The sequence below is a fragment of the Electrophorus electricus genome, chromosome 8 (assembly GCF_013358815.1).
Source record: "Electrophorus electricus isolate fEleEle1 chromosome 8, fEleEle1.pri, whole genome shotgun sequence".
NCBI lineage: Eukaryota > Metazoa > Chordata > Actinopteri > Gymnotiformes > Gymnotidae > Electrophorus > Electrophorus electricus.
The window spans coordinates 5,357,817-5,385,638 of NC_049542.1; the positions used below are offsets into that span (position 1 = coordinate 5,357,817).

At 40.5% G+C, this 27,822-nt stretch overlaps 3 protein-coding genes across 3 annotated transcripts; 2 read left to right on the forward strand and 1 right to left on the reverse strand.

Moving 5' to 3' along the window:
* Window positions 1-111: 111 nt before the first annotated feature.
* On the reverse strand, window positions 112-8,818 carry ppil4 (peptidylprolyl isomerase (cyclophilin)-like 4). The gene is made up of 13 exons (XM_027029812.2): window positions 8,727-8,818; window positions 7,828-7,895; window positions 7,087-7,151; window positions 6,745-6,862; window positions 6,355-6,497; window positions 5,563-5,659; window positions 4,384-4,500; window positions 4,043-4,167; window positions 3,565-3,631; window positions 3,039-3,150; window positions 2,680-2,776; window positions 1,194-1,317; window positions 112-790 (listed from the first exon to the last, which is right to left on the reverse strand). Exons 1-13 carry the CDS (start codon window positions 8,794-8,796, stop codon window positions 581-583), a joined length of 1,413 nt encoding a protein of 470 aa, XP_026885613.1. The 5' UTR covers window positions 8,797-8,818; the 3' UTR covers window positions 112-580.
* Window positions 8,819-8,979: 161 nt separating this feature from the next.
* LOC113589935 (E3 ubiquitin-protein ligase TRIM47-like) lies at window positions 8,980-15,269 on the forward strand. Its single transcript, XM_027029813.2, has 6 exons — window positions 8,980-9,584; window positions 11,494-11,589; window positions 11,774-11,998; window positions 12,159-12,312; window positions 13,305-13,389; window positions 13,488-15,269. Exons 1-6 carry the CDS (start codon window positions 8,994-8,996, stop codon window positions 13,621-13,623), a joined length of 1,287 nt encoding a protein of 428 aa, XP_026885614.2. The 5' UTR covers window positions 8,980-8,993; the 3' UTR covers window positions 13,624-15,269.
* Window positions 15,270-21,825: 6,556 nt separating this feature from the next.
* Window positions 21,826-27,306, forward strand: LOC113568256 (E3 ubiquitin/ISG15 ligase TRIM25-like). Its single transcript, XM_026996445.2, has 6 exons — window positions 21,826-22,486; window positions 23,904-23,999; window positions 24,819-25,052; window positions 25,221-25,380; window positions 26,246-26,351; window positions 26,450-27,306. The coding sequence occupies exons 1-6, from the start codon at window positions 21,896-21,898 to the stop codon at window positions 26,604-26,606; spliced, it is 1,344 nt and encodes a 447-aa protein (XP_026852246.2). The 5' UTR covers window positions 21,826-21,895; the 3' UTR covers window positions 26,607-27,306.
* Window positions 27,307-27,822: the final 516 nt, after the last annotated feature.

Genomic DNA, 27,822 nt, shown 5'->3' on the forward strand with positions numbered 1-27,822 from the left:
ACACACACAGCTGAGGATGGACCTGTGAAACACCATTTCTCTGGAAACTTCACTACAATTTGAATACCTCTACAGCTATATATTTAAAAAGAAATGTACAGTAAAAATAAGGTCTGTGTGCCATCCACATGTTTTAATACCCATTTCCATAAAAATGCAAGATATATATATATATAGTCAGAATGATTAGAGTCTGACAAGCAGATGACGATGACATACACATCTGGGTAATTTATTAGAGCAGTGGTCAAACCCTCTTCCCAGTGCTCGACCTTCCTACAGACCTCAACTCCAAACCCAGCATGGACTGACTGCATCCAGTCTGGTTTGATCAGACACGTTAGATTACTTAAACTTCAGACTTTTGCATCTCTTATTGTGACACAAATGTATCCAAGTCTGAAACACTTGCACTAATTCACACTGTAGTCCTTACTCCCTATGATGTATGTATGCATGTGTGTCTACACATATGTGCACCCAAACACTGAAGACCCACTGCTACATAAACACACACACAGAATCTGTCCTTATTTTCCCTTTCTTTCAAGAGACACTATGGTCATCATTATGGGTGGGGTCAGCGATGTCGGCTGCGTTCTTTGTCCTTTGACCTCTTCGGGCTGCGGCTGCGCTCCTTCCTGTGGCTCTTCTCTTTGTGCTTGCCATGCCTGTGGTGACCATCTCTGTCCCGGTCCCTATCCCGGTGTCGCACCTTCTCCCTGTCTCGGGAACGCGAGCGGGAACGTGGCCGGCCTTCCTGCCGCACTCTCCGGGCCTCGTCCACGTTCTGGAAACAGACACACAGGGAGAAACATGAGCGTGCCCACCCCTCTGCACCAGTCTCTCACCTGTCTGCCTGAACACTTGCTTTGGTTTCTTTCTTTTAGGTCATTTTCAGAAACTGCTTTAGAAATATTTAATAAAATAAAACAAAATAATTAAAAACAATAATTACAAATTTACAAAACTAATACGAAAATTTACTTCTCTGTAGCATGTCTGTACAAATGCATTTTCAACATCGGCTTTCAACTACTGGTGTTCCCAAATACTCTATCCTGCCTCTCCACACTGGCACATAATAGAATACCACTTAAAAGATTCCCAGCAGTAGCACTGACCCTAGAAACTCTTCGCTAATGGTCCTAAAGCATCGGTTTCCTGGCCTGTCAGAAGTCTCTGACCTGTACCTTTGATTTCTTTCCCTTCCTGCTGTCGTTGTCATCTGCCTGGTGCCTCCGGTCGCACTCCTTCCTGTCATCCTTCCGACCGAATGCCTCCTCGTTCACATCCAGGACGAGGTCATAACGGGAGCTTTCAGGAAGGTTGTTATGGGAAACAACACTCGGACATGACACTTCTGACCACAGTCCCACCCATGGAACCATGTCTTGCAGAAATAATGAGGATAATGATAAGTTCCCTGAGTGGACAATGAAGCATGTTATTGGGAGTCAGTATAGCTACAAGGACAACATACCAGCAATCATATATGTATGCACACACACACAGACACACACACAGAATACCAAGATGAAAAAAAAACTGTTCAGAATAACATTGCCCAGTCTGTCTACATAACCCAGAACTGCTACAATATTGCACAGAGCCACAATACGACACAATGTTTACCATGTTGCAGTTTCTGCAGTACTGGACAATTAATACCTGACCAATAGGAGTGTCATGGATAATAACGGCATTGGAATCAATCATGACTGTAGGGTCAAATACCATCCTCTCCGTTTTTCCCAAACATAAAGCGAGGTGATTGACATCACACCAATGGGCAGTTTACTATTTCAGAATGATATCTGTTGTGCCAGAATCTTTGTAGTAGGCTTAATGTGTAACTATACAAATCAACATGTAAGCAGACGCCCAGAGTTTAACAAAAGGTGAACTCTCATAACCCTGGGGAGCCCCAGTGCTGGTAAGACTTGGGGTCAGAAAGAATGCTGTGGATCTTTACGTGCTTGATGCAATTAGTCAAAAAGAAGAAGAAGAAAAAAAACAAACAAAAAAACACCATTTAAAGGAGTGTTACAATACTCATGTTCAGTGTTCACAATTTAATTTTTGGGTCTACTAGAATAGATGAACCTAGTGTGCTCTGATTGGTCAGCTCACCCACTCAGTTCTAGCCAAGCTTGTCAGTTGGCGGGCAATAAGGATTGTGTTACAGGATTGCAACATCTTGTAACACGGTAACAAAGGAAAGGGATGAAATTCTGACGAGGCGTTTCAGGCGGCTGATTAGAGTGGTTTGTGTGGGAGACTTCCTCTGGCGTATACTTTGGGCTTTGTAGCTTTTCAGACTTTATATGCACAAAAACATAACACACTAAAAGAAATGGGGGGAAAAAACAAAAGCATAATGGATTTCCTTTAATAGTAAAAGGGTTGACTTATCTGTTTTCGTTTCAATCAAACGGCTAATGGTAATTGCATAATCCGTGCCTTGCCCTTGTCTATAAACAATCTAAAATGTATCTAACCATAACTTTCCCACATCTTTCAGTAGACACCACATATTTCTAGAGACTGTAAGAACACATTATGCAGACTGTAATTGCCTATTACAGAAGGTTTGTCTTATTTGTATTGGTTCAAAATATTAATAGATGAACATGCATGCATTTGAATTTTGAGATTTTTTTTTTTTGGGAAGGATACTCTTGTTTGGGCTTGACTTTATCTTTCAGAGTCAGTTTGGATCTGCTATCCAGGTCTTTCTCATAGGCTTTAAAGTCATCTTTCGTGTACTTCCCACCTACACACACACAGATGAATATGTCTTTAGCTCCTGACATTCATTACTACTGAATATCCAAAATTTCTAAAATACACAAATATGCCAAGTGTTTAAACACAATTAACTGAATGTAAAAACTTGAATTTAGATCACTGAGGGTCTTTAGGAATCTAATGACTTGGGTCCATCAAACCAGAAAAGACCACAGACACATAACATTGCACAAGCAGATGGCGGAATGGAAACTATGCATTACCCCCACAACCAGACCCACACACACCTTTGCCTTTCCATTTGATCTTGGACACCGACTGGCTGAAGTCCACATGGATACGTCTGTCGTCGATGAGCACGTTGTCCATCTTAAAGTAAGCTTTCTCGCAGTCCTCCACCTGCAACATGCACAGTTCGGCAGTTTTGTTATTGCTATACTTACTCCGACTCGACTGATTCTGCAACCCAATGATATTTTATTTTTTAATGGAACAGGCTTCATTTGCAGCTTTTCTTAGGACTGTTTAGACCTGTCAAATCAACTGTGGTGAATCATACAAAAGTGAGTGCATGGTGTCCCCTGGTGGACTTGAGTTCACACTTGAGCAAAGCTTTAAACCTAATTATATAACTGCTGACACATATAATGTTCTGTCGTTCTGCGACAGCTACGGCGGTACACTGCAGCTCATGTGAATCACAGTGAAGAGGCTGGCTCCACTGAGCTCAACTCTGGCTTCATGAGTGCTACCTCTGATTGGGACATTGGTGCATTTCACACTGCGTGACATGTCAACATCTCTCCCACAAACCTTTTCAAACTCGATGAAAGCGTAGCACAGAGACTCGCCTGTCTTCCAGTCCCTGATGATCTCACAACTGCAAATGAAAACAAACGGGCTCTATCAGAGCTGGCCTTCAATCATTTCCACCTTTTCTTTAAAAAAAAAACCAAAAAAAACAATTTTTAAAAAGCAACATTTTGTATTGTACTGTGACTTCTAAAGGCAGCCAAGAGAGGTAGTGAATTTCATTCAGTATTCAGCTCAAACAAACTGATGGAAACCTACACCTGGGTGTGGAACTGGGTGTGAACTAGTTTGAATTCAGGGATGTCATGGTTGGTTCCACTTTGGTTCATCCCAGCTTCACTGGTGCATTGTCAATTAGACTGGTTACAAAGAATTCATTTGGCTCAGGTCTTTGCCTACTGAACCGATGGGAATGGCCCCGAGCTCACAGAATGAACAGAGCTGAAACAGTGACTGGGTTAAAGGGAGAATCACGCACCACTGGATGGGGCCAAAGCGAGAGAAGATGATCTCCAGGTCTTCATCCGTGGTTACTGGGTTCAGCTTACACACGAACAGCACGTTCTCCGGGGGTTTGACATCTGCGTCGGGCAGGTCACCTACCTAAACCATACATGCATTCATGCAAGCACACAGTGTCGAAGGTAATTAATGCAGCAACTAAATCCATCAACTATCCAAGATGTTTGCACGTGTCCATCTCTACAACACTATCCTCTGTCAAATATAACTGGCATGTCTGTCAACATCTCCAGCAGTGTGGCGTGTGTGTGTGTGTGTGTGTGTGAGTGAGAGTGAGAGTGAGAGTGAGAGAGTCACCATCTCCAGCAGTATGGCCTGGGTCTTTGCTTCCTTCTCTTTAATTAGCTCATCCAGCTCCTCTGCATCCTTCCCTTCAGCATCATTTATCTCTTCATCTGCTCCAATACGCCCACTCTGAAACACACACAGTGTTAAAAATAGCTTATTGCACCTACAGTACATGCACTGACAATAGTGATTGAACAAAATTTTTTTAACAGCCGATGGCCAATATATAATGCCGATTTCATGTTATTTTTTTTGCTTTTAAAATTCAACAGTTTAACAAATGACAAAATTTCTGAAATTAAATGAGCATTTAACAGTCAGCATTGCCCATTTGCTTAAGCAGAGCTGCACTTTTATCTGCAGTGCATTTATTTTAAATTTAAAAATGTCAACAACTAGATGTCCCCAGGTAATCCAAAACTTAATTTTTTTTTTAAAAAGCCGTTATCTCAAAAGAACTTTTGATTGGCCAACCATTAACTGACAAGTCTTCTGCAACTTCTTGCAAGTACTTGCAATTTCTTACTTTTTAAAAGAAACCATCCAGCCCAGCGATTTACGCTTCAAACTAAAGACACAAACTGTATACTTGTCCACACCAATTGGAATTTTTTTTTTTTATACACCTTTGTGTGCCAGACACACAAAGTCCGGTGGTCGGAGCCCCTGTCGGTCCTGGGTTCGCATCCCAGGTAGGGTGGCTAGAGCCCAGGTTGTTTGACTTGACTAGAGGCAAAAAATTATTAAACACTAATGTCTCAGCAGTTGTGGCTCCTCCCACCAAACCCCTTCTCTTGCTGTGGCTCCTCCCACTTCCATTCTCCACCACCCCAATTACCCTCATATGATCTAGGCTGACCAGGAAGCTATTCCTGGTTTGCTCCTGCAACAGATGTTTTTTTCATACTTGCACTCATAAAACACAGATTAGGATTTTTAGATCCCAGAACAGATACCTGTTGTTTACTTGTTTTTGTTGCTTATTTTGGTTTTTATTACTTATTTTGTTCTTGTAGCAGTGTCCAGTGTCAACCAGAGGAGACTGGACCCAGACATCTGTAAAGCAGCTCTGTGATAATGGCTCTTGTAAAAAGCACTATATAAATAAAATCGAATTTGACCACAGGGAGTGCACAAAGCATGCTAGGAGCATAGATGGCATGGTGGGCTGGAGGCGGGGACACTCACATCCAGCTGTTCTCTGGTGGGCTCTGGGGATCGGTCAGGCACGGGCAGATCTACAGGGTCATCGAAGGGGTCGTCCAGAATCACCGTGTGATTTATTCTGGAAACACAACACAAGCCAAGAAGCTGTAGGGAGGACAAAAAAGGGCCCAAACAAAAATGCGTCCGTATTTTCGTGATCCTATCCTCCCTTAAAACCCATTCCAGACCCAGCTGAGTGTGGTTCTATTCAAATAGTGATGACCTGCTCCAAGTTTCTTTGTCCTAATAAGGAATCACATTCAGCTATTTGGATTTTTTGCTTATAAACCTCTTGAATCTGCTTCCTAAATGTATGGCTATATCCTTTGAAGTTATCCAAACACTGATGTCCGATTTATATTATGTGATTAAGATATGAAACGATGACATAGATATTGTCAAGAAAATTAGATCTTAGGGAATGAATTCTCCTCATCGCTGTTAGTTTGCACGCATTACTATAACTCACTGTCCACTTCACTGGAAACCTCTACCTTGCACCTCCGCACGCTGGCCACTACATTAGGTACATTATGTCTCAAAGATGTGGTTTATAGGTGCATAGCTACAGTGCTGCTGGAGATTATACACATCAGCATGGCTGCTGGGTTGAGAGGGGTCCACTGCTTTGTCATACCCAAATATCCAACCACTGCTCCTGCACTCAATAAAAACAACCACTTATTTATGTCTGTAGAGTCCAACTGTCAAGGTCTAGTCTAATCTAATGTTTCTAATAAAGTGGAGGGTGTAAGAGCTGTTTTGCGTGCCTACCTGATGTCCTGGTATGGAACAAAGTCTTTGTCCACGAAACATTCATTGATTTTGGTCAAGATGTCCATCCCCTCCGTCACCTCCCCAAACACAGTGTGGACGCCATCCAGGTAGTCCAGGTTCTCCCCAGTGGTGATCAGGAACTGAGGAGCAGCAGCAGATGATCACACCAGGCCCTCCAGGCTTTCGTCAAAATACGTAACATAAAGCAGTAAACACCAAATCATCGGACAGAAAATATATAAAGTGTATGTATGCGCACATTAATATGCAGGGGAAATGGCTGCAGTTTATATACTTGGGGTCAGTGAGTGCACTATGTTTGAACTTAAACTCTTAGAGTGTTTGTCCATTTTAGCACCAGATTGACAATAGCGGAGCATGCAGAACCTGAGAGCCATGCTGGTCGCTGCCGTTGTTCACCATGGAGACGGTTCCCTTCTTCCTGTGCTTGATCCGTGGAACTTTCTCACCGTCAAAAAAGCGTGCCTGGTCCCCGTAAAGTTTACTGTGGGACATACATGCAAATGCCAAGATTTCACTTCCTGTGATTACATAAACTCCAGCATTCTAAAGTGGGCAGCTGGATTTAAACAGGAACAAACTATTTTTGAACAGCACAAACACTGTACAAATAAATTACAACAAAAGTCTGGACCTGAAGAGAGTGAAACTGGATCTCATTTGCAAATGAAACAAATCCAAACATCATTACGAGGCATTATTACTGACCAGAACACAGACTCTCCTCCACGCCCAGTGCCTGTAGGGTCACCCATCTGAATGATAAAATCTCTCTGAATGGGGAATGACACAGTGCAACCAAGTGATGATAACTATCATACATTCACCAATAATATCTCCATGTTCAACCACAGGGGAAAAGCGCAGCATGTCTAGAATATTGAGTGAACTTGGGTGTTTCAAGATGCTCAAACAAACAAAGTTCTCAATATTACACATTAGTACCACATTCTATGCATAAAATAAATGACCAATAGTGGTATTGTCTGCAAAGAATGCCACTGCTGTGTATATAATACAAAATAAAATTTTGATTGCACACTACCCCTAATTTCCCATTCTCATTTGACCAATGACTGTAGCAATGAATACATTAATTGAGCTTTGGGCATATTTTAAATTGGAGATAAGGAATTTCAAAAAGATTATACACACAATAACAAAAGCTATGCAGACCCATTTCAATTCATACATTCATAATGCCTGAAAACTGTTCATGGAAATGCTATTAGTTTTTCCTCAATCACTTTAGTGCAATTCTCAAAGGTTTTTATGACAATGACTGAAAAGACGCAAGATTTCATTTTTTTTCTGTGCCATATAACAATTTCGGCAGTACAGTTAGACATTGTTATATGTAACCTAGAAGACTGTCTGCAATGCTTTAAAATTGGCTTATTACAAATCAGTCTTGGCTGAGAAGACAGCGCAACCTTGGCGAGTTCTTACCTGGACATTGTGAATGAGGCAATAGTTGTAATACTTGATTTTACACAACTTCAAGAAGTTTAAGCAGGCTGTCAAAGAGAGAAAAACCACGTAGTTAAGACACTCATGGCCAGAAAATACGTTATTGGTCACTTTATCGTGGCAACAATCAGTCAGTGACGGCGTAGTCAGACAGCTGCCTGTTTACTAGTTAACAGAACTAACTAGTTAGCTAGATAGCTAGCTAATATAGGTAATAAAAAAATGACCTTGCTTTGTCAAGAAGAGCGGCATACAGTACGCATACAATGCGTCTAGTTTCATGCTAGTTAGCTTGTGTTAGTGTTCCTATAACAGCACTTGTTAAACATCATCTTCGACAGTACGTGTCCTCTGACTCTAGTTAAGATTTCACAACTTAAATGTGCTTTGCTGAATAGTTGTATTAAAGTTATAATACGGGGCTTACATACTTCCTAAATAATGCATCTTGTGTTTACAGCTTTGTGTATGAAGTTTAGCAGTACACAAGCCTTTTATGTCCTTTTGCATTAGCTTATTAGCTAGGTTAGCTGATTGGCTAACTAGCTATAACTGCTAGCTAGCTAGCTAACATTCCTAATTCTACTGAAATAAAATCCCCCAGAACTAACTGTAGATAACTAGCTAGCTACATATCTCGAGATATTTCAAGACAAATAACTAGCTAGCTGCATAATGCTGTTTAGCAATGTTAAAATTACCAGTAGCTCTAGTGCAGGCTTTGTAAGTACCTAGATTGTTAGCTACTTCGCTATATATCTAGCTAGGACAGTTAACAACCAAATTCTTTATATATATAGTTTGCTAGCTAGCTAGCTAGATTATCTAGCCACATCTCAAACGAATGAATACGTCAATGTTTTAGTAATATTTCCTACCTTTGGGTCTTTCCTCCGTGTATAAATCTACTACAATATCTCCTAAAGTTGTTTCTAGCAACACCGCCATCCTTATTTAAAAATCATACAGGACGCGCAGACTGAGCATGTGTTAGGACAGAAGACTCTTTAGAAAAAGTGAGGGAGCCGTCTCCTGGCCTTCAGTGTAAATTCCGTTTACACCGAAAAACGTTAGGGCCTAGCCACTCCCTATAGCTCAGCGAAAATGAAACTGGTATCAGGACAGCTTTCAGTTTGGGAGCACAAATGGCGGAGGCCTGTATTTCAGTTGTTCAAGAAGAGTTTTGCTGTGCAATCTGTCTGGATCTACTGAAGGATCCAGTGACTATCAACTGTGGACACAGTTTCTGTATGGTGTGTATTAATGATTACTGGGATCAGGGTGATCAGAGGGGAGTCTACAGCTGTCCACAGTGCAGAGAGACTTTCTCTCCAAGACCTGTTCTACACAGGAACAACATGCTGGCTGAAGTGGTGGAGAAACTGAAGAAGACTGAACTCCACCCTGCTTCTCCTGCTCACTGTTACGCCAGACCTGGAGATGTGGAGTGTGATTTCTGCACTGGGAGAAAACGCAAAGCCATAAAATCTTGTTTGGTGTGTGTGGCTTCCCTTTGTGAAACTCATCTTAAACCTCATCTTGAACTTCCAGTATTGAAAAGACACAAACTGACCAAAGCCTCCAGACAACTACAAGAGATGATCTGCTCCCGGCATGATAAACTGATTGAGCTCTACTGTCGAACTGACCAGTGCTACATTTGTTATTTATGTGCAACAGATGGACACAATGGACACGACACAGTGGCAGCTGCCGCAGAAAGAACTGAGAAAGAGGTGAGAACTAAAATCCTTTGGTATAATTCCTAGCTCTTGATTACATATACAATGTAATCAAATTACATTTACATGGTGTAAATAAATATGTGATTCAAGGATCCCTAAGACAGAGAGAGAGATACACACATAAGATAAAGAGTTTCAGGTCTAAGACCTCTGCCCACTGAGATCTTGGTAATTTTACTGTGCCAACACTCCCAAAGATTTCCAAGAACCACCCACTGGGCTTGCACTACCACTGAAAGCCAGATGGGGTCACAGAGGGTTCTTACCATAGACTGTGTGGTTCTAACATTAGCAAGTATTAGGACAGTGGCACAATTTTTATTGTTTTGGCTCTACACTTCAGCAACTAGATTTGAAATAAAACTATGAAAATAAAGATCCAGGGAACATATTGTTAAACATTAAACATGTTTGTATCATACTAAACCTGAGTTAAACATAAAATGTAAACATTTAGGAAAGTTTTGATTAATTAAACAGAACATAAAAATAATACATTACTGCTAAAAAAACTAGCTATAATATTCTAATGAGTGCACTTGATTGACAGCCTGCTTGTTACAGATTCACAGCCTACTATACTACTCACGCAAAACTGATTTTAATGGTGCAAGCAAGGAGAATCAGAGTAGTACAATCATACATGTGAAAATCTATTAATGAGGATTTTGCAAACAAGTCTGAATTCCTGACACCAGATAATCCTCATTTACACATCCTGACAGATGGGTAGGTCTTCATCTTTTCTATTAAGATAAAAATGAAACAATAGCCTTTTGTCAAGTACAATTGTCATAGTACCTTGGATGGTGAAAAAGTCTTTTGTGGTAATGTCAGTGTAGGCTACACTAGACAAAGCTTATGTAAGCTTTACTCAACATTAGGACCACCCATTTTACATGGAAAGAGGAGAAATTCTAGTGAAATAAACTGGACATTTTCTGGACTTTGAAATGGTATTCATAGAATACACTTTGTGGGCCCAAAAGAGCAAGATTAACCTAGTCAGATTTAGGTTCCATGGGGCTTTAAAGTGCAGAACACAAGATTTTATTTGAGGACACGTGTGTCCATATTGAATAAACTGTGTAAAAATTCCAGCTTTTTTATGCATTATACTCCCATCGTAGGGATTGTTGGTAACGGGGCAGTTTGCTCTATGGTTGTGACTCTAGAACAGTGGAGATATCTTCTCTGGAGTGACGAATCACACTTCTCCATCTGGCAATCTGATTAATGAGTCTGTGTTTGGCGGTATTCAGGAGAACAGTACTTGTCTGACTGCATTGTGCCAAGTGTAAAGTTTGGTGGAGGGGGGATTATGGTGTGGGGTTGTTTTTCAGAAGCTGGGATTGACCCCTTAGCTCCAGTGAAAGGAACTGTTAATGCTTCACCATACCAAGAGATTTTGTACAATTTCATGCTCCCAACTTTGTGGGAACAGTTTAGGGATGGCCGCTTCCTGTTCCAACATGACTGCGCACCAGTGCACAAACCAAGGTCCATAAAGACAAGGATGACTGAGTTTGGTGTGGAAGAACTTGACTGGTCTGCACAGAGTCCTGACCTCAACCTGACAGAACACCTTTGGTATGAATTATAATTAGGCTGCAAGACAGGCCTTCTTGTCCAACATCAGTGTCTGACCTCACAAATGTGCTTCTGGAAGAATGGTCAAAAACTTCCATGAACACACTCCTAAACCTTGTGGAACGCCTTCCCAGAAGAGTTGAAGCTGTTATAGCTGCAAATGGTGGGCCAACATCATATTAAACCCTGTGGGGGTTTAGAATGTCACTCAATTTCATATGCGTGCGAAGTGAATACTTATGGCAATATAGTGTATTTTCACTGTCTTGTGTCTCTGTTCAACTGGCTATGATGTATAACTTGCGCACAGAAAGAGCTAAAAGAGGTGCAGAGGAAATCCCAGCAGAGAATCCAGGAGAAAGAGAAGAAGGTCCAGGAGCTGAAGCAAGCTGTAAACACTCTTAAGGTGAGTGCTGTGCAGAGAGCTGCTGGAGCACCTATTTCACAGCTCAGTCAGACTTCTCCTCCAGAGAGCCAGATAAATCAGTGTGGAAACACTTTAGGATCCTATTCAGTCACAATCTAGGGTAAGTATAATATTTAATAAGAATGACTTCAGTATTAAATATTATGTCTCTGTTTTCCTACAGCATTCTGCACAGGCAGCAGTGGAGGACAGTGAAATAATATTTGCCGAAATGTTTAAGGAAAAGTGCTCTGAGCTGAGAGAGCTGATCAGAGCTCAGGCGAAAGCTGAACTGAGTCGAGCCAAAGGACTCCTGGAGAAACTAGAGCAGGAGATTTCTGATCTTAAGAGGAAAGACACTAAGCTGGAGCAGCTCTCTCACACTGAGGATCATATTAATTTCATTCAGGTATCGATCGCTTATATGACCTACAGATTGAGTAGAGCTTTAGATATATACATTATATTTATGTTTTTTAAATGCTTCTTGCTAAAGATTCACTGAAGCACAAATAAAGAGACCTGACAGAAATCACAAGCATGTCTTTGGTCTAATCTGCTCTTTCCAGAGTTTCCAGTCTCTTTGTGTCTATGCTGAAACTGACAACTCATCCAGCATCACTATCGGTCTCTCATTTGATGGAGTGAGGAAATGTCTTACTAGTCTAAAGAACCATCTAGATGAATATTGCAACGAGGAATTTAACAAAATCATCACACATGGTAAAAGGAGCTGTGCTATTTTGAAACATAATGATCAACTTTACTTGGTTATAAGCATGGTAAAGATTTCATAAGCAACACAGAAATGACCTAATAAGCATTTATTGTTGCCCTCTATGAGAGAGATCACTTACACAGTTGCACTTTTGGATATTCAGTTATTTAAAACCTTGGAATAGTTTTGTTTCCAGTTATATACATAAAGATATTTTTATGCCAAACAATATTCTGTACATAGGGTTATTAAGACTGTTAAACATATTTCTCTGATAGTGAAAGTTTATGAGGAAAATTTCAATTGTTTTTTATTCCTACATAACAATCATAAAAACATGTAAACATGTGGGGGAAAGATTATTTCATCATTAAGAGTGAAATGTGTTCCATGTTCAACCTTCAATCTTCAGCCCCTCAGTGGACTATTCCAGTGCTATTCAGAGTAATAATAATTAAAAAAAACAAAACTCCAACACAGTGGAGACAGACACAAAGAGAAAATGAGAATGAGATAAAGAACACACAGAGTTTGCTCGGAGTGAGTGGATGTAATTGTAAAATGAGATCGATTATTAGAAATAGTCTAATCACTACTACTGGACTCACTGTTTCCTCCTCTATTTTTGTCCTACATAAAGATGGGTTGATGTTCACATGACACCTGTAGGCTCTGCACCAACATGGAGTCTCAATGGATGCTGAACAATATCGATGGCATTCTGCCTAGGAATTACAAATGCTTTATAATATTATGGCTATGATTAAAAATAAAGAATAGTTCCCTTCTTCTAGTACTGTTTCTCTACATGTAAGCAAAGTCAAACGTTGAAGGTTTACTGAAACAAACCTATCAGTTGTAGGACATTGTGCTTTTGATTTGCTGAACACTAACGTCATTAATCACACGATGCTTTAATAATGGTTTGTTCATTTATACCAACGAATATGAACGATAATAGTAACTTCAGCTACAAATTTCCAACATGATTGTGCAGGAGATGAGAGCGTTGAACTCCAGGATCCCGGGCACCAGACACAAGCGATGCCGCAGCCACACCCAAACGTACATCCCACCATCATGTACGTGAGCTTTCGCGTATGAGACAGCAGACTGAGACTTTAATGACGCATATATCTTCTTCCATTTCTCTGAGTGGGTTTTGCTTTTGTGTTTGTAGATGCGACGGCTGTAACATGTTCCCAATGATCGGGCCCAGGTTTAAATGTCTGGACTGCAATGACTTCGACTTTTGTGAGATTTGCTTCATAAGCCACCAACACAACGTCCAACACACCTTTGATATAATTAATTAACCAGCTCTGTTTCACTGACCAGGCCAGAGTCATAAAAGCATCCACATTGTAAAGCGGAACTTTGCAGATTTGAATGTTGATTTTTGTAATGCTGCGAGACCGGATTGAGGACCAAACGCTGAACAGAGCGACATTCCTGTGCAAATCCATAATAATAATTCGTCAATTAATTCAATCGCAATTGGATTTCAGTTGTAATTCATCACTAATTAACACGAGGGCATAAAATGAATGCTAACTAATATATCAAGGAATTACAAAACAGCAAGGCAAAGGAGAACAGAAACAATCAACATAGAACAAGTAGCCAAAACAGTGACCAACAAAACAGACTATCAATCTTAATGCTACCTAACACAGGGTTTAAATACATAAGGTAATGACAAGATGAGAAACACCTGAAGACGTGGAGATGAAAATACTAGGGAGGGAGTCGTGACAATTTAATGTAGATGTAGATCCTCTAATATGAAGGTCAGTCTCAAGCATTAATATGTGTTATAATTACATATAAAGATATATTTTAAAGATTTGTTACAAAACTTTTATGCTAACAATATACACAATATCAATATTCCTCTCTCTTGGATTCAGGTTTTGTGTTGGAGGGGCAGTGAGTGAAATGATGGAAAGCAATAAACTGTTGAACAGTGACTTAATTTAAAAATAAGGAGTTTATGAATAAGTATTGTATGTTCTTAGCATATGGTATATTCTAATATATTCTTTGTGCAACTTTAGATATTTAGTCTTTAAAATGATGGCCAGACCTACAATTTCTAAAGATCTGTCCATTCTGCATCTCTTTCAGTTAAGAACAAAAATTAATAAAAATGAAATTAGATTTAAGAATAAAAATGAAATTAGACTGCTGTTCTCTTAGTTGTAAAACAGTAGAGGCTATAATGTTGTACATGCTGAAAATGGTCTTTTTGTTGCTTTTTGTATTAAGTGTATTTTTACGAGTAACAAAATAAAGTGGTATATCTCGGTAACAATATCATTCATGCATCAGAATACACTGAGACTTGATTTACTCAATATAGTAATCAATTTAGACTTGATTACTTCTCCAGTTGCACCACTGGGGATCCTTCATGCAGTATAACCCATCACAGTAACCATAGTGATCATGTCTGAGATCTAATGCTCATCCCATCCACAACCTACCAGTCTCCTGTTATGTGATGCCTTTATTGATTTCCCTCTGCTGGCAACCCCTAGCAACACCATCAGGGTCAATGCACATCAATTGGGACTAATGATGTTTGTGGGCCTCTAATAGTAAATAGTGAACACCGTGACGTGAGGAGTGAGACACTGGCACATTAAGTCAGCCATTGTGAATGCAGGGTCACAACCCATGAACTTCTGCACGATCTCTTCACTCTGCTGCTCTGAGTGCCTCCTGAATTTGAACTTTCACTCTGGTGATGTACGCAGTAATACAATCATGCCTTCCAAATATGTGTTTAACCTATAGAACTATGTTTAGAAACATATGTGTGTATAATTGGACTTATTTGACCTTTACTTGATAGCCACTGTGATAAATGTTTCAGTTAACATTGATTGCCAAGTTAAGGATGTAAATATGTGTTATTAGAGGCACCAAGTGAGGTAACGCACATACTCTTAATTCACTTGGTGCCTCCAGTGTGATTGAATTCTATAATATAAATCTGCCTTTTCCTGACTCCTTTCCAGCAACATCCACGTGGCTGTTCATTTACATTTTGTTTCTGTTTCATATTTGTGCTTGTCTGTTTTGAATTAGTGGCACGCCTCATTATTATTATTAATTAACATTTATATAGTGCTCAAGGATGCTTTACAGGCAGATATCAGCTTTTACAATCCCTTACACACTGATGAGACGCGGCAGCGTCTTTGCACGCAGCGTACTCTCAGTCGGAAACCACAGCCCCCTGAGGGGACCGCACTGGGTGCAGGGGAAGGGGAGGAGGTTAAGACCAGGACAGAGCACCACCCATCACTGGACATACACACACACACACACACACACACACACATAGAGCACCACCCATCACTGGATACACACACATAGAGCACCACCCATCACTGGACATACACACACACACACACATAGAGCACCACCCATCACTGGACATAAACACACACACACACATAGAGCACCACCCATCACTGGATACACACACATAGAGCACCACCCATCACTGGACATACACACATAGAGCACCACCCATCACTGAACACACACACATAGAGCACCACCCATCACTGGATACACACACACAGAGCACCACCCATCACTGGATACACACACACATAGAGCACCACCCATCACTGGATACACATGCACATAGAGCACCACCCATCACTGGACATACATACACATAGAGCACCACCCATCACTGAACACACACACACAGAGCACCACCCATCACTGGACATACGCACACACAGAGCACCACCCATCACTGGATACACACACACAGAGCACCACCCATCACTGGATACACATGCACATAGAGCACCACCCATCACTGGACATACATACACATAGAGCACCACCCATCACTGAACACACACACACAGAGCACCACCCATCACTGGACATACACACACACAGAGCACCACCCATCACTGGATACACATGCACATAGAGCACCACCCATCACTGGACATACATACACATAGAGCACCACCCATCACTGAACACACACACACAGAGCACCACCCATCACTGGACATACACACACACAGAGCACCACCCATCACTGGATACACACACACAGCGCACCACCCATCACTGGATACACATGCACATAGAGCACCACCCATCACTGGACATACATACACATAGAGCACCACCCATCACTGAACACACACACATAGAGCACCACCCATCACTGGATACACATGCACACAGAGCACCACCCATCACTGGACATACATACACACATAGAGCACCACCCATCACTGGACATACATACACACGCACAGCACCACCCATCACTGGAAATACACACACATAGAGCACCACCCATCACTGGATACACATGCACATAGAGCACCACCCATCACTGGACATACACACACACACATAGAGCACCACCCATCACTGGACATACACACACACATAGAGCACCACCCATCACTGGACATACATACACACACAGCACCACCCATCACTGGACATACACACACATAGAGCACCACCCATCACTGGACATACATACACACACAGCACCACCCATCACTGGAAATACACACACACAGAGCACCACCCATCACTGGACATACACACACACATAGAGCACCACCCATCACTGGAAATACACACACATAGAGCACCACCCATCACTGGAAATACACACACATAGAGCACCACCCATCACTGGAAATACACACACATAGAGCACCACCCATCACTGGACATACATGCACATATTCTCTTTCTCTCTCTCTCTCACACACACACACACACACATTATATATATATACACACAGGTCACATTAGTTCAGGACAATTTAGAGTAATTAACCTAGTTTGTGTGTGTGTGTGTGTGTGTGTGTGTGTGTGTGTGTGTGTGTGTGTGTGTGTGTGTGTGTTGTAACGCGAGGTGGCTCGAGTGCCGCAGGGCAAAGGGCAGGACGCACAAACTCCAACGTCTGGAACTTACATTTATTAACATTTAAACATACAACACTAACGGCACTCACAAGAATTACACACGCTTAACTCAAACAAGAAACAGCGATACGTTTAACTTAGACAAAAAGAACAGTACATCAAACATTTTCTACGTTACATCCGCACGCTAGGGCAACAATGCTGACATGGGTTTAAATACGCAGGTGTGTGCAGGCGTGGCCACAAACGTGTGTGTGTGTGTGTGTGTGTGTGTGTGTGTGTGTATATATATATACAAATATTTAATGCACTTTAAACTATAATGTTAACATGAGCTGAGGGCTATTGTCATATAACCTAACATTTATTTCTGTTTTTATGAGTGTGTAAAGGAAGAGCACACTGATTATGACAGAACCCTGTTGAAAATCTTTTGCCTGAAGCAGAGAGCAGAGGGATTGATTTATTGTAGAGACCCTCACAGGCCAGTCCTGTCCCAGTCTAACTTGCCAGTCTTTGTGTGCTTTATACATGCTTTATCCTGTACAGTTGTTAATGTTTCGTCTCTGTTGGGACACTGCATAATAAGTCAGGAGACACAGAGGTATTCCAGTCAAGACCTGATTAAACATCAGAGAACATGAGACTCAATGGTTGCACTGGTGATGAATGGACTATGAATGGTGACTCAGACACATGAACAGTCTTAGGTGAGCTTGGTAACTTATTCATAAAACATAAAATAATCCACAAGTCTGTGTATGATACTTTATACACCATTTTAGATACCATTTTAATAACTGTAAATGCCTTTGATAACATTGTATTTAAAGAAGAATTTTCCAGTGTAAAGGTCTCAAATGTAAAGGAGTGGTAAATGTAGACTCTTGTATGCATGCCAACCTAGAACTGTATTTAGCCTGAGAAAAATATAAGAAGATGATGTTATCTTATGAATGAATCTTTTATTCATGATAAAGAGCTACCGAATTAAGCAGGACCTATAGGTTGTACTAGCTCATTTTTGAGAGCAGGATTTGTTTTTACACCGAGTCCTCAGGGCATACCAGATAGTCCACATTTTTTGCTCTAGCCATACCCGCAGGAGCCTGTAGCAGGTATTCAGTGTTGTCTTGTTGGTTTAGGTAAGCAAGGGGTAAACTGTACTTCCTGGAGAGCCAAAGCTCTGGGATGAATAATGCTACCATAAGGGATGCTGGAGTAGATGCTGAAATAATGTGTGCAGCTGATCTGAGGGTACAGAGTGCAGGACCACAGACAGGACTAGGCACTGACTGGGATACAAAGACCATATACAGCACTTAGTACCAACGATGTACCAAATTAAGCAGTACATATTGGGTGCACTAGTCCTTTTCTGAGATCAGGACGTGTGTCCGCAAGGCACATTTTTTTGCACTATTGTGTGACAGTGTCGATATGCACTCCTCCCTCTTTTGTTTTAGTGACTTTTATGCAAGTATAGAACTAGAAGGACACTTCTACTCAGTTCAGAGTACACAAAACTAATCTCACAGTACTGATCTCTTTCAGTACTGATTGCAGAAAAATGGCAGAGGCCAGTATTTCAGTAGATCAGGACCAGTTCAGCTGTCCAATCTGTTTGGATCTACTGAAGAATCCAGCAGCTATTCCATGTGGACACAGTTTCTGTATGGTGTGTATTAATGACTGCTGGGATCAGGGTGATCAGAGGGGAGTCTACAGCTGTCCACAGTGCAGAGAGACTTTCACTCCAAGACCTGTTCTACGCAGGAACAACATGCTGAGGATGCCAAAACTGGCCATTATATAATCATGTAAAAATATAATTGAGCACAAATAAACATCTAGAATCTGAGGATCAGCACAGTCTCCTGACTCTTCATTGCAGAATTTCTAACAGGTGCTTCATGAAGTATGAAATGAAGATAACCACAGGAAGTCAGACTGCAGGATGTGAGGTTAAAAGTTAATGAGAATCTGTTCTGTTAGGTTTTTATAGTCCAAGGCGTTTCCTGATTAGCTTTGTATCATCTTATCAGGTTTAAGAAAAAATGTGGCAGAACTGAGGATGCCAAAACTGGCCATTATATAATCATGTAAAAATATAATTGAGCGATTTCTCCCCTCTATTCTTATTGCTATACTCTTAGAGTAAGAAATATAGCGAGACTGGCCCTACCACATAACCTATTTAATGCTTAAATTTTACTCCAGGTCTGGTGTATTTTTTACAATGTTATGACAATACTTACTTATCATATTAAATTAAGAGCATATTAAGATCTTAAGACTTTTTTTCCATAACAGCATACATTTCACTAATTTCTATCACTGATTTGTGGAGGCATAGGACCATTAGAGAGACTGTATTTAAGTCATTGTAATTACTATGACATTTCACAAGTCAGGATTCCAGTGCTTTGTCAGTTTTGGACAGAATTGACCATAACACATTTTCACTAAAACTGTAGTAATAAGTCCTGAATAAGTGTATTGTAAAATGTTGAGCTAGTAAATTTAAAACCTTCCCTGAGAGCCCCGCCTCACTCGATTTTTTTCACACTGGCCCCGCGCACCCCGCACACTTTCTTCAGCGTGAATTCTCTACTAGGAGAAAACACACAGTGTGTCTGGTTGCCCTCTGTGAAACTCATCTCTAAAAACACTTGTCTTCCAAAAAACAAACCCTCTCTCTCTCTCTCTCTCTCTTTGACGCTCGGTATCGTCCCGTCCAGCTTCAAGCGATCCACCATCGTCCCCGTCCCAAAGAAACCTTGACCCTCCAACCTCAATGACTAAAGCCCTGTTGCCCTCACATCAGTCGTGATGAAGTGCTTTGAAAAGCTAGTCAGAGACTTCATCACATCTTCACTGCCAGCCTCCATGGACCCACTGCAGTTTGCATACCGCCACAACCGCTCCACTGATGATGCAATTGCACATCTGCTCCACACCACACTGACTCACCTGGACGAAGGGAGGGGAAATTATGCTAAAATGCTGTTTGTCGACTACAGTTCAGCATTTAACACTATCATTCCCTCCCTACTCACTACTAAGTTGGGAGATCTAGGACTGCATACATCCCTGTGCGACTGGATCTCCAACTTCCTAACAGACAGACCACAATCAGTACGGGTGGGCAACTGCGCCTCATCCACCCTCACCCTCAGCACTGGAGCTCCTCAGGGTTGTGTCCTAAGCCCCCTGCTCTACTCACTGTACACCTACGACTGCACAGCCACTTCCAGCTCTAACATCATTGTCAAGTTTGCTGACGACACCGTTGTCATGGGTCTGATCTCGGACAACGACGAGAGGGCCTACCTGGAGGAGATTAAACACCTGGAAAACTGGTGCCAGGAAAATAATCTCCTCCTAAACGTCAGTAAGACAAAGGAGCTGATCGTGGATTGCAGCAAGAAGCAGGAGCGGCACTACCAACCTGTGAGTATCAGTGGAACCACGGTGGAGAGAGTAGATAGTTTAAGGTACCTTGGTGTTCATATCTCGCAGGACCTGTCCTGGTCCTGCCATACCAGCTCCCTGGCAAAGAAGGCTCGTGAGCGTCTTTACCACCTGAGACGCCTAAGAGACTTCAGACTGCCCTCCAAGGTACTGCGGAACTTCTACACTTGCACTATCGAGAGCATCCTCACGGGGAACATCACAGTCTGGTTTGGGAATAGCACCAAGCAGGACAGACAAGCACTCCAAATGGTAGTGCGCTCAGCAGAGCGCATCACTCACATGGAACTTCCTGACCTGCAGACCATCTACTACAAGTGGTGCCAGACCAAGGCCAGGAGGATTGTGAAGGACCCCACCCATCCCAACAATAGACTCTTCTCTCTGTCGAGGTCAGGGAGGAGCTTTCGCTCCCTGAAAACCAAGATAGAGAGACTGAAGAAGAGCTTCTTCCCACAGCCCATTTGGGCCCTGAATCAGGGAAACTGATAAACTGTGGGGACCACCACCACCATGTAACATAACATTATATATATATATATATATATATATATATATATATATATATATATATATATATATATATATTCAATTACCTTGTAACACAACAACTGTAAATATGTTATTCTACAAAATGGATCTGTACATTCTGTAGATTGTGTACATATATACACAACCATATACATTGTACATTGTGTATATAATCATAATACACATATATTGTACATACATTGTTAATATATTTTGTACATAGAATATATATATTTCTCTTTGCATATATATATATATATATATATTTCACATATATATAATATCTATATTTCTCTATGCACCCCTGTTTTCTTTTCCTCAGTTTGGACAGAGCACTCTCAACCATTTCACTGCGAGTTATACTGTGTATGACTATGTATGTGACGAATAAACCAAACTCTCTCTCTCTCTCTCTCTCTCTCTCTCTCTCAGCTGGCTGCAGTTTTCTGCTTCCCATCTTACAGCTTTGCTCCACCCTCCACGGCAGAACCCGGAAGCCACTTCTGTTCAGAGGAAACGAAACTGATTTCAGAGTGTTTTTTTTCTCTCGCACTCGCACTCTCTCTCTCTCTCTCTCTCTCTCTCTCTCTCTCTCTCTCTCTCTCTCTCTCTCTCTCTCTCTCTCTCTCAGTGTAGACGTGTAGGAAAATGGCAGAGGCCAGTATTTCAGTTGATCAGGATCAGTTCAGCTGTCCAATCTGTTTGGATCTATTGAAGGATCCAGCAGCTATTCCATGTGGACACAGTTTCTGTATGGTGTGTATTAATGACTGCTGGGATCAGGGTGATCAGAGGGGAGTCTACAGCTGTCCACAGTGCAGAGAGACTTTCTCTCCAAGACCTGTTCTACGCAGGAACAACATGCTGGCTGAAGTGGTGGAGAAACTGAAGAAGACTGAACTCCACCCTGCTTCTCCTGCTCACTGTTACGCCAGACCTGGAGAGGTCAAATGCGATTCCTGCACTGGGAAAAAATGCAAAGCCATCAAATCCTGTCTGGTATGTTTGACTTCTTACTGTAAAACTCATATCAAACCTCACTATCAGTCTCCGGCCTTCAAAAAGCACAAGCTGATTAAAGCCTCTGCAAAACTTCAAGAGAAGATCTGCTCTCAACATGGCAAACTGATTGAGCTATACTGCCATACTGACCAGAGTTGCATCTGTTATTTGTGTATGATGGACCAACACAAAGGTCATCATACAGTCTCAGCTGCAGAGGAGAGAACTGACAAACAGGTGAGAAATATAAATCTTTATTTACTAAGTCATTCTGTTTATTTGGTTTTGTTTTGTTTTTTACGATAAGTTTCAATAGTCATTTATAAGTCAATTCAGTTCTGGAATTTGCGGGAATGATTTTGAAATGGCTAATAAAGGGGCACTCCTGTGAGTAAGGAGTGGTAAATAAATGTGTCCTTCTGCCCTCTATAACCAGTAAACACTCATCACTCAACACTCAATGGCTTGCCATGGTGGTGTCTAAGCTAAACTAGGTCAAGGGGAGTGTTCTCTGCCTCTTATGTTTCACACTGGGATCTGATTATTAATTTCACCTTTATGTTATTTAACCCTCATCAGCCTGGGATTATATTTCCTGTGTATAGATTCTTTCTTTCATCTTTGCAAAGTCTAGTTGTTTTTTTTTACGCTTCTACCTGCTGTTTGTTCTTTGTTTCCTGGTTTTATTTCTGTTAATTTCAAACTGTTTTTATTCTTTGAGTCTTATTTATTACTACCTTGGTCTTTTGCCATTTACATTGACTGCCTTTTAAGTTCCACATTGACTATAAAGTCTTGCTTTTAATGGTAAAAGCCTTTAATGGCCTGGCTCTAACATCTCCTGAAGCATTATAGCGCATTGTACAACCTTTGCTCAGCTGGGCAGTGCTACTGCTAAGTATGCTGGCAACATACTTGGAAGATGGTTTTTCTTAGATAGCTCCTGAACCAGGAGTGACAAAATGCAGTCCTGGAGGGCTGGACTCCACCAAATTAACGATTGCTCCTTTGAGACACACATTTATTTATGGCATTTAGCTGACACTTTTTTATCCAAAGCGACTTACAATTATGACTGAATACAACTTGAGCAATTGAGGGTTAAGGGCCTTGCTCAGGGGCCCAACAGCTACACACATACTAAACCAGGCAATTGATTGATGAGTTAAATCAGGGGAGTTTAACTAATAGTTCATGTATTACTGTGGTGTCAAACCCTGGTGTGAAACGGCCAGAGTGCAGTATGGTTTAATGATCAGTCATTTGCAGGTGTGATTTTGAGCACAGCAGGTTTAGCAGGTGTGTTTGAGCACAGCAATCGTTAAACTTTCCTGGACCACAGGCCTCCAATAACGGACTTTGATAGTCCTGTCCTAACCTGTGGAATAGTGTTCCTGAAAATAGGAATGCAAACTCTGGGTATTTTTAAGTCTGGTTTGGAACTGGTTGTTTGGCCTAGACTACATGTTGATTAGCTATTTGATTTCATTCTATTTTTCTTGATTTGTTTTAATGGGATTTTATTAAATATGCTCGATCCTGTAAACTTTGTTTTAATTCTTACTGTATAAAGCATATGTTAGACTAAAAATGTAAAGCCTAATATAAATGATGATAATTATTTTTATTCATCTAATTACCATTTTTCTTTAAGACTCAACTAAAGGAGATGCAAACAGAATTCCAGCAGAGAATCCAGGAGAAGGAGAATGAGGTGCAGGAGTTGAAGCAGGCTGTGAACACTCTTAAGGTGAGTATTGAGCAGAGAGTGCTGTAAGACACTTTAGAAATGTACACGGCCACATGGTGGACAATGTGGAATCTAAGGGAAAAATCAGTGACGGTGACTCCGAATCACAATCATTTGAGCAGAATGGAATAAATAGATTCAAACTGTTGCTGCGCTTGAAACCTGGGTTTCACACTTGACTGTTCAACTGAAAGTGTCCTGCACATGGAGCCAACTGATAAGTTAAATATTCCTTAACTAATGGAGACATGGCACAATAAAAATAATACAATAATATAATCGATTGTGTGAATGGGAATGTGTGGAAGTTGTAATTTACCAGTAAATCAGACAATGAATGTTGCTCTTTCTCTCAACCTTACAAATGCTTCCTCAGCAGGTACCAACAGAAATACAGTAATTCTTGCCTTTTTGAAGCTTTCGGGATATGAATTCATAAGGTTGACCTGGGACTTGTGCCTGAGATTTGTCCTCAAACACATGTTTTTGGTACTAGTCGTATTTTATTGCAAGTAATGTAGATAAGATAGGATTTCAATCTAAGAGATTCCACCAAGGATTGATGAACAACTTCAGTCACTGAATCCAGAGGCAGCAGAAACACATACAGCTCTCACTGTAGGGGTCTTCACCAATTATGTGTGGATAGTGTGGATGTGCTTTAAGCTGTTTTGAAACCACTCTTTTGAATGAAAGGATTCTAAATGATTCAGCGTGTTCAACACTGTTTCACTCACTTCGCCCATCAATAGTAAAAATCCAAGGCAGAATAATAGTTCAGCCTTAAGTGTACCATCTGGTGTCTGTGTCTCCTAACAGTGCTCTGCACAGGCAGCCCTGGAGGACAGCGAGAGAATATTTACTGAGCTGATCCACTCCATTGAGAAAATGCGCTCTGAGCTGACAGAGATGATCAGAGCTAAGGAGAAGACTGAACTGAGTCGAGCCGGAGAACTCCAGGAGAAACTGGAGCAGGAGATTGCAGATCTTAAGAGGAGAGACACTGAGCTGGAGCAGCTCTCTCACACAGAGGATGACACCCACTTCCTCCAGGTAACAATCACTGATTCTATTTACACAAGCTCAAATGCCTTTTCCCAGAGGTTCATCAAAGCAATAATTAATATACTAGTCTAAAAAAGGACCTTTGGTGTGATTTCATCTGTGATGATTCTTCACTCTTGCAGACATGGCTCTTTCTGTTATGGTTGTTTGTTTCAGAGTTTTCATTCTCTCTGTGACCCTCCTGTGAATGATGACTCCTTTATATTCACTGTTATTCAACATGTCTCATTTGATAAAGTGAGTAAATCCCTCTCTGATCTGAAAGAGCAACTAGAAGGTCTATATGAGGAGGAAATCAAGACCATCCTTTCAGATGGTAAGAGGAGCTGTTCTGCTATGAAACATAATGTATTTTACTTGCTCACTCATACAATTTATAAAGTTGTACAGATATTAAAATATGTTCTGTTATTTATAAATCTGATTTAATGCGGTCTGAAGTAGAACCTTTGTTCTCTGAGTTTGTAGAAATTTGAACTGTATGAAATCTTGGAGTCAAATCCAAAAGTTTAATTAGTTTATAGTCCAAGAGATTTTAGAAATTCATACATTTTATTTCCATAAGTAATTTATTATTACATGATTTATGATGCCTGTCAAAAGCATTCACTAGTCTCATGCAGAAGGTGAAGACAATACCTTATGAAGGTGTATAAACTATGTTAGTTCAATCAGCTAGTATACTTCTGTGCTGGATGACAAGAGAGACTCAATGATAAATGAGCTGTCTTGCCCTGCTGTGCACAGAATTTCAGCCAATCGGAGTGTAAGAACTAAAAGGGAGTGAACAGGGAGATCTACCAAAGCAGGATGAATGCTGCCTATACTGCCGTCCAGCTAGTGATTAACTTAATTTTAGTCTTGGAATAACTTGTGATGGCTAGATTCTCCACTGGAAGTCATTTTGAGTCTAGGTTTAGAGCTAGTCTTGATCTGAAAAACTGGCCCTAAAACTCGATTACACTCTAATTATTATAACCAATAAAACATAGTAATCATAAAATATTGTGTGAAATACATGAAATTTCAAATGTGTGTGCAATCGTTGCATTTGAAAAAAAGATTTAACAATCATTCAGACTGAAAGAGGAGTGGGTCAAAGAGGCTCTTGCAAAGTTTAGCCTGAATAAAATAAGTATTTAATGACAGAAACTGAATCAGGTCTTTGCTCCACATCTCAGGTTATCTCCCTGAAGTTTCTCCGTTCCAAACTAAGGCTGAAAATGAGGTGAAAATGAAGCCCAAATCTGAGCTGAACCCGAGGCCTACTATACATCATGGAATCAGGTATGCATGTTAGCCTACGTGTATGATACAGCAGATACATTATTATTTCAGGGAAGGGTTTTGCCCTTTTACCATTTGTTGTGTTTTTATATATGTAGGTGTGATGGCTGTCAAATGAAACCCATTCGGGGTCCAAGGTATAAGTGTCAAAGCTGTTTTGACTTTGACTTCTGTGAGAGTTGTTATATCTCCCGTGATCATGGCTTCAGACACACCTTTGAACGTTTTGATAAACCATTCTTATGGTTTCAATAACCAGGTCAGTCTCACAAAATGCTTCATTTGGCTGATTTGCTGTATACTTGTCAGTTGCCTTATTATAAACATTCATATGTAAAAAACCCTTGAAGATGTAGTCCATCTGTATGTGTTAGCCATCCCAAAACATAATATTCCTGCAGTGACTAACAGATTGTACATGACAACAGATAATGAGTCTATAACTACACCTATAAATCTACATATAAGAAAAGTGTGCATAATATTCAGTGACTATACATGCAAGGGAGGTAATTCTAATAAAGTGGATGGTGAATGTATTATTGATCATGTTTTACTGTAGTATATTAATATAAAATGTTTTGACATCTTAATTAAATGAGTGTGCCCTGACGTTAACAGCCTATAAAATATTGAGCACGATTACAAGTGTCTAAGTATTTATTTTGTTTCAATTATGTAATCTTTTTTCTGACTTTCCATCATAACAACACTTTAATCTATCTTAGAGCACAGATCACACAATATATCAGAGAACTTTTGGAAAACTCACATTTCTCATCCGTAACCTCTCTCCAAATTAGATAATGCTTAGATCCCTCATGTTCGGCTATTTTTACATGGACTTTGTGATGTAAGAAAGGGAGCAGAAGTTGTTACATCAAATGGAGAGAGAGAGAGAGAGAGAGAGAGAGAGAGAGAGAGAGAGATAGATAGATAGATAGATAGATAGATAGATAGATAGATAGATAGATAGATAGATAGATAGATAGATAGATAGATAGATAGATAGATAGATAGATAGATAGATAGATAGATAGATAGAGATCGAGATCTTTACGCTGTGTCACTGTGAAAGCACTGGGTTTTTATGCATTAGAAGTACAGTAGAGTTATGGTTAACAGCAATCACAGTAAACTGTTTGCAGAAAATCAAGGTGGTAGGTAATCAAAGTCTGTGCTCCATTAGTAGTGTTTCATGAGCACAACTCTAACTGGTTCTGACACCTACGTCCTCAGTGGCTCTTTAATCTCAATCACAATCCACTGCATATAACATTTAAATGTATTGATTCTTTCATTATGAGCCAGAATCCTCTAATGTGATGCACCGTACCAAAATCCTCTAATGTGATGCATTTTCTGTTTCTGTTAAGAAACAGAAATATTTCTTAACAGAAATGTTAAGAAACAGAAATGTTAAGAAAAAAAGTGACCCTAAGTTTGTTCACTTGCACAAATAAACATCTAG

Bases quoted from the DNA above. Each gene is read 5' to 3' on its own strand.
- ppil4 (XM_027029812.2), bottom strand. From the start codon at position 8,796: ATGGCGGTGTTGCTAGAAACAACTTTAGGAGATATTGTAGTAGATTTA. The intron at 1,318-2,679 runs GTATCCTTCCCA...CCTTCCTGAAAG, and splicing joins AAAGTCAAGCCCAAACAAGA to CTCCCGTTATGACCTCGTCC. The intron at 791-1,193 runs GTACAGGTCAGA...GTCTGTTTCCAG, and splicing joins GGAAGGGAAAGAAATCAAAG to AACGTGGACGAGGCCCGGAG.
- LOC113589935 (XM_027029813.2), top strand. From the start codon at position 8,994: ATGGCGGAGGCCTGTATTTCAGTTGTTCAAGAAGAGTTTTGCTGTGCA. The intron at 12,313-13,304 runs GTAAAAGGAGCT...ATGATTGTGCAG, and splicing joins TAACAAAATCATCACACATG to GAGATGAGAGCGTTGAACTC. The intron at 13,390-13,487 runs GTACGTGAGCTT...TTGTGTTTGTAG, and splicing joins AACGTACATCCCACCATCAT to ATGCGACGGCTGTAACATGT.
- LOC113568256 (XM_026996445.2), top strand. From the start codon at position 21,896: ATGGCAGAGGCCAGTATTTCAGTTGATCAGGATCAGTTCAGCTGTCCA. The intron at 25,381-26,245 runs GTAAGAGGAGCT...TCCACATCTCAG, and splicing joins CAAGACCATCCTTTCAGATG to GTTATCTCCCTGAAGTTTCT. The intron at 26,352-26,449 runs GTATGCATGTTA...TTATATATGTAG, and splicing joins ACTATACATCATGGAATCAG to GTGTGATGGCTGTCAAATGA.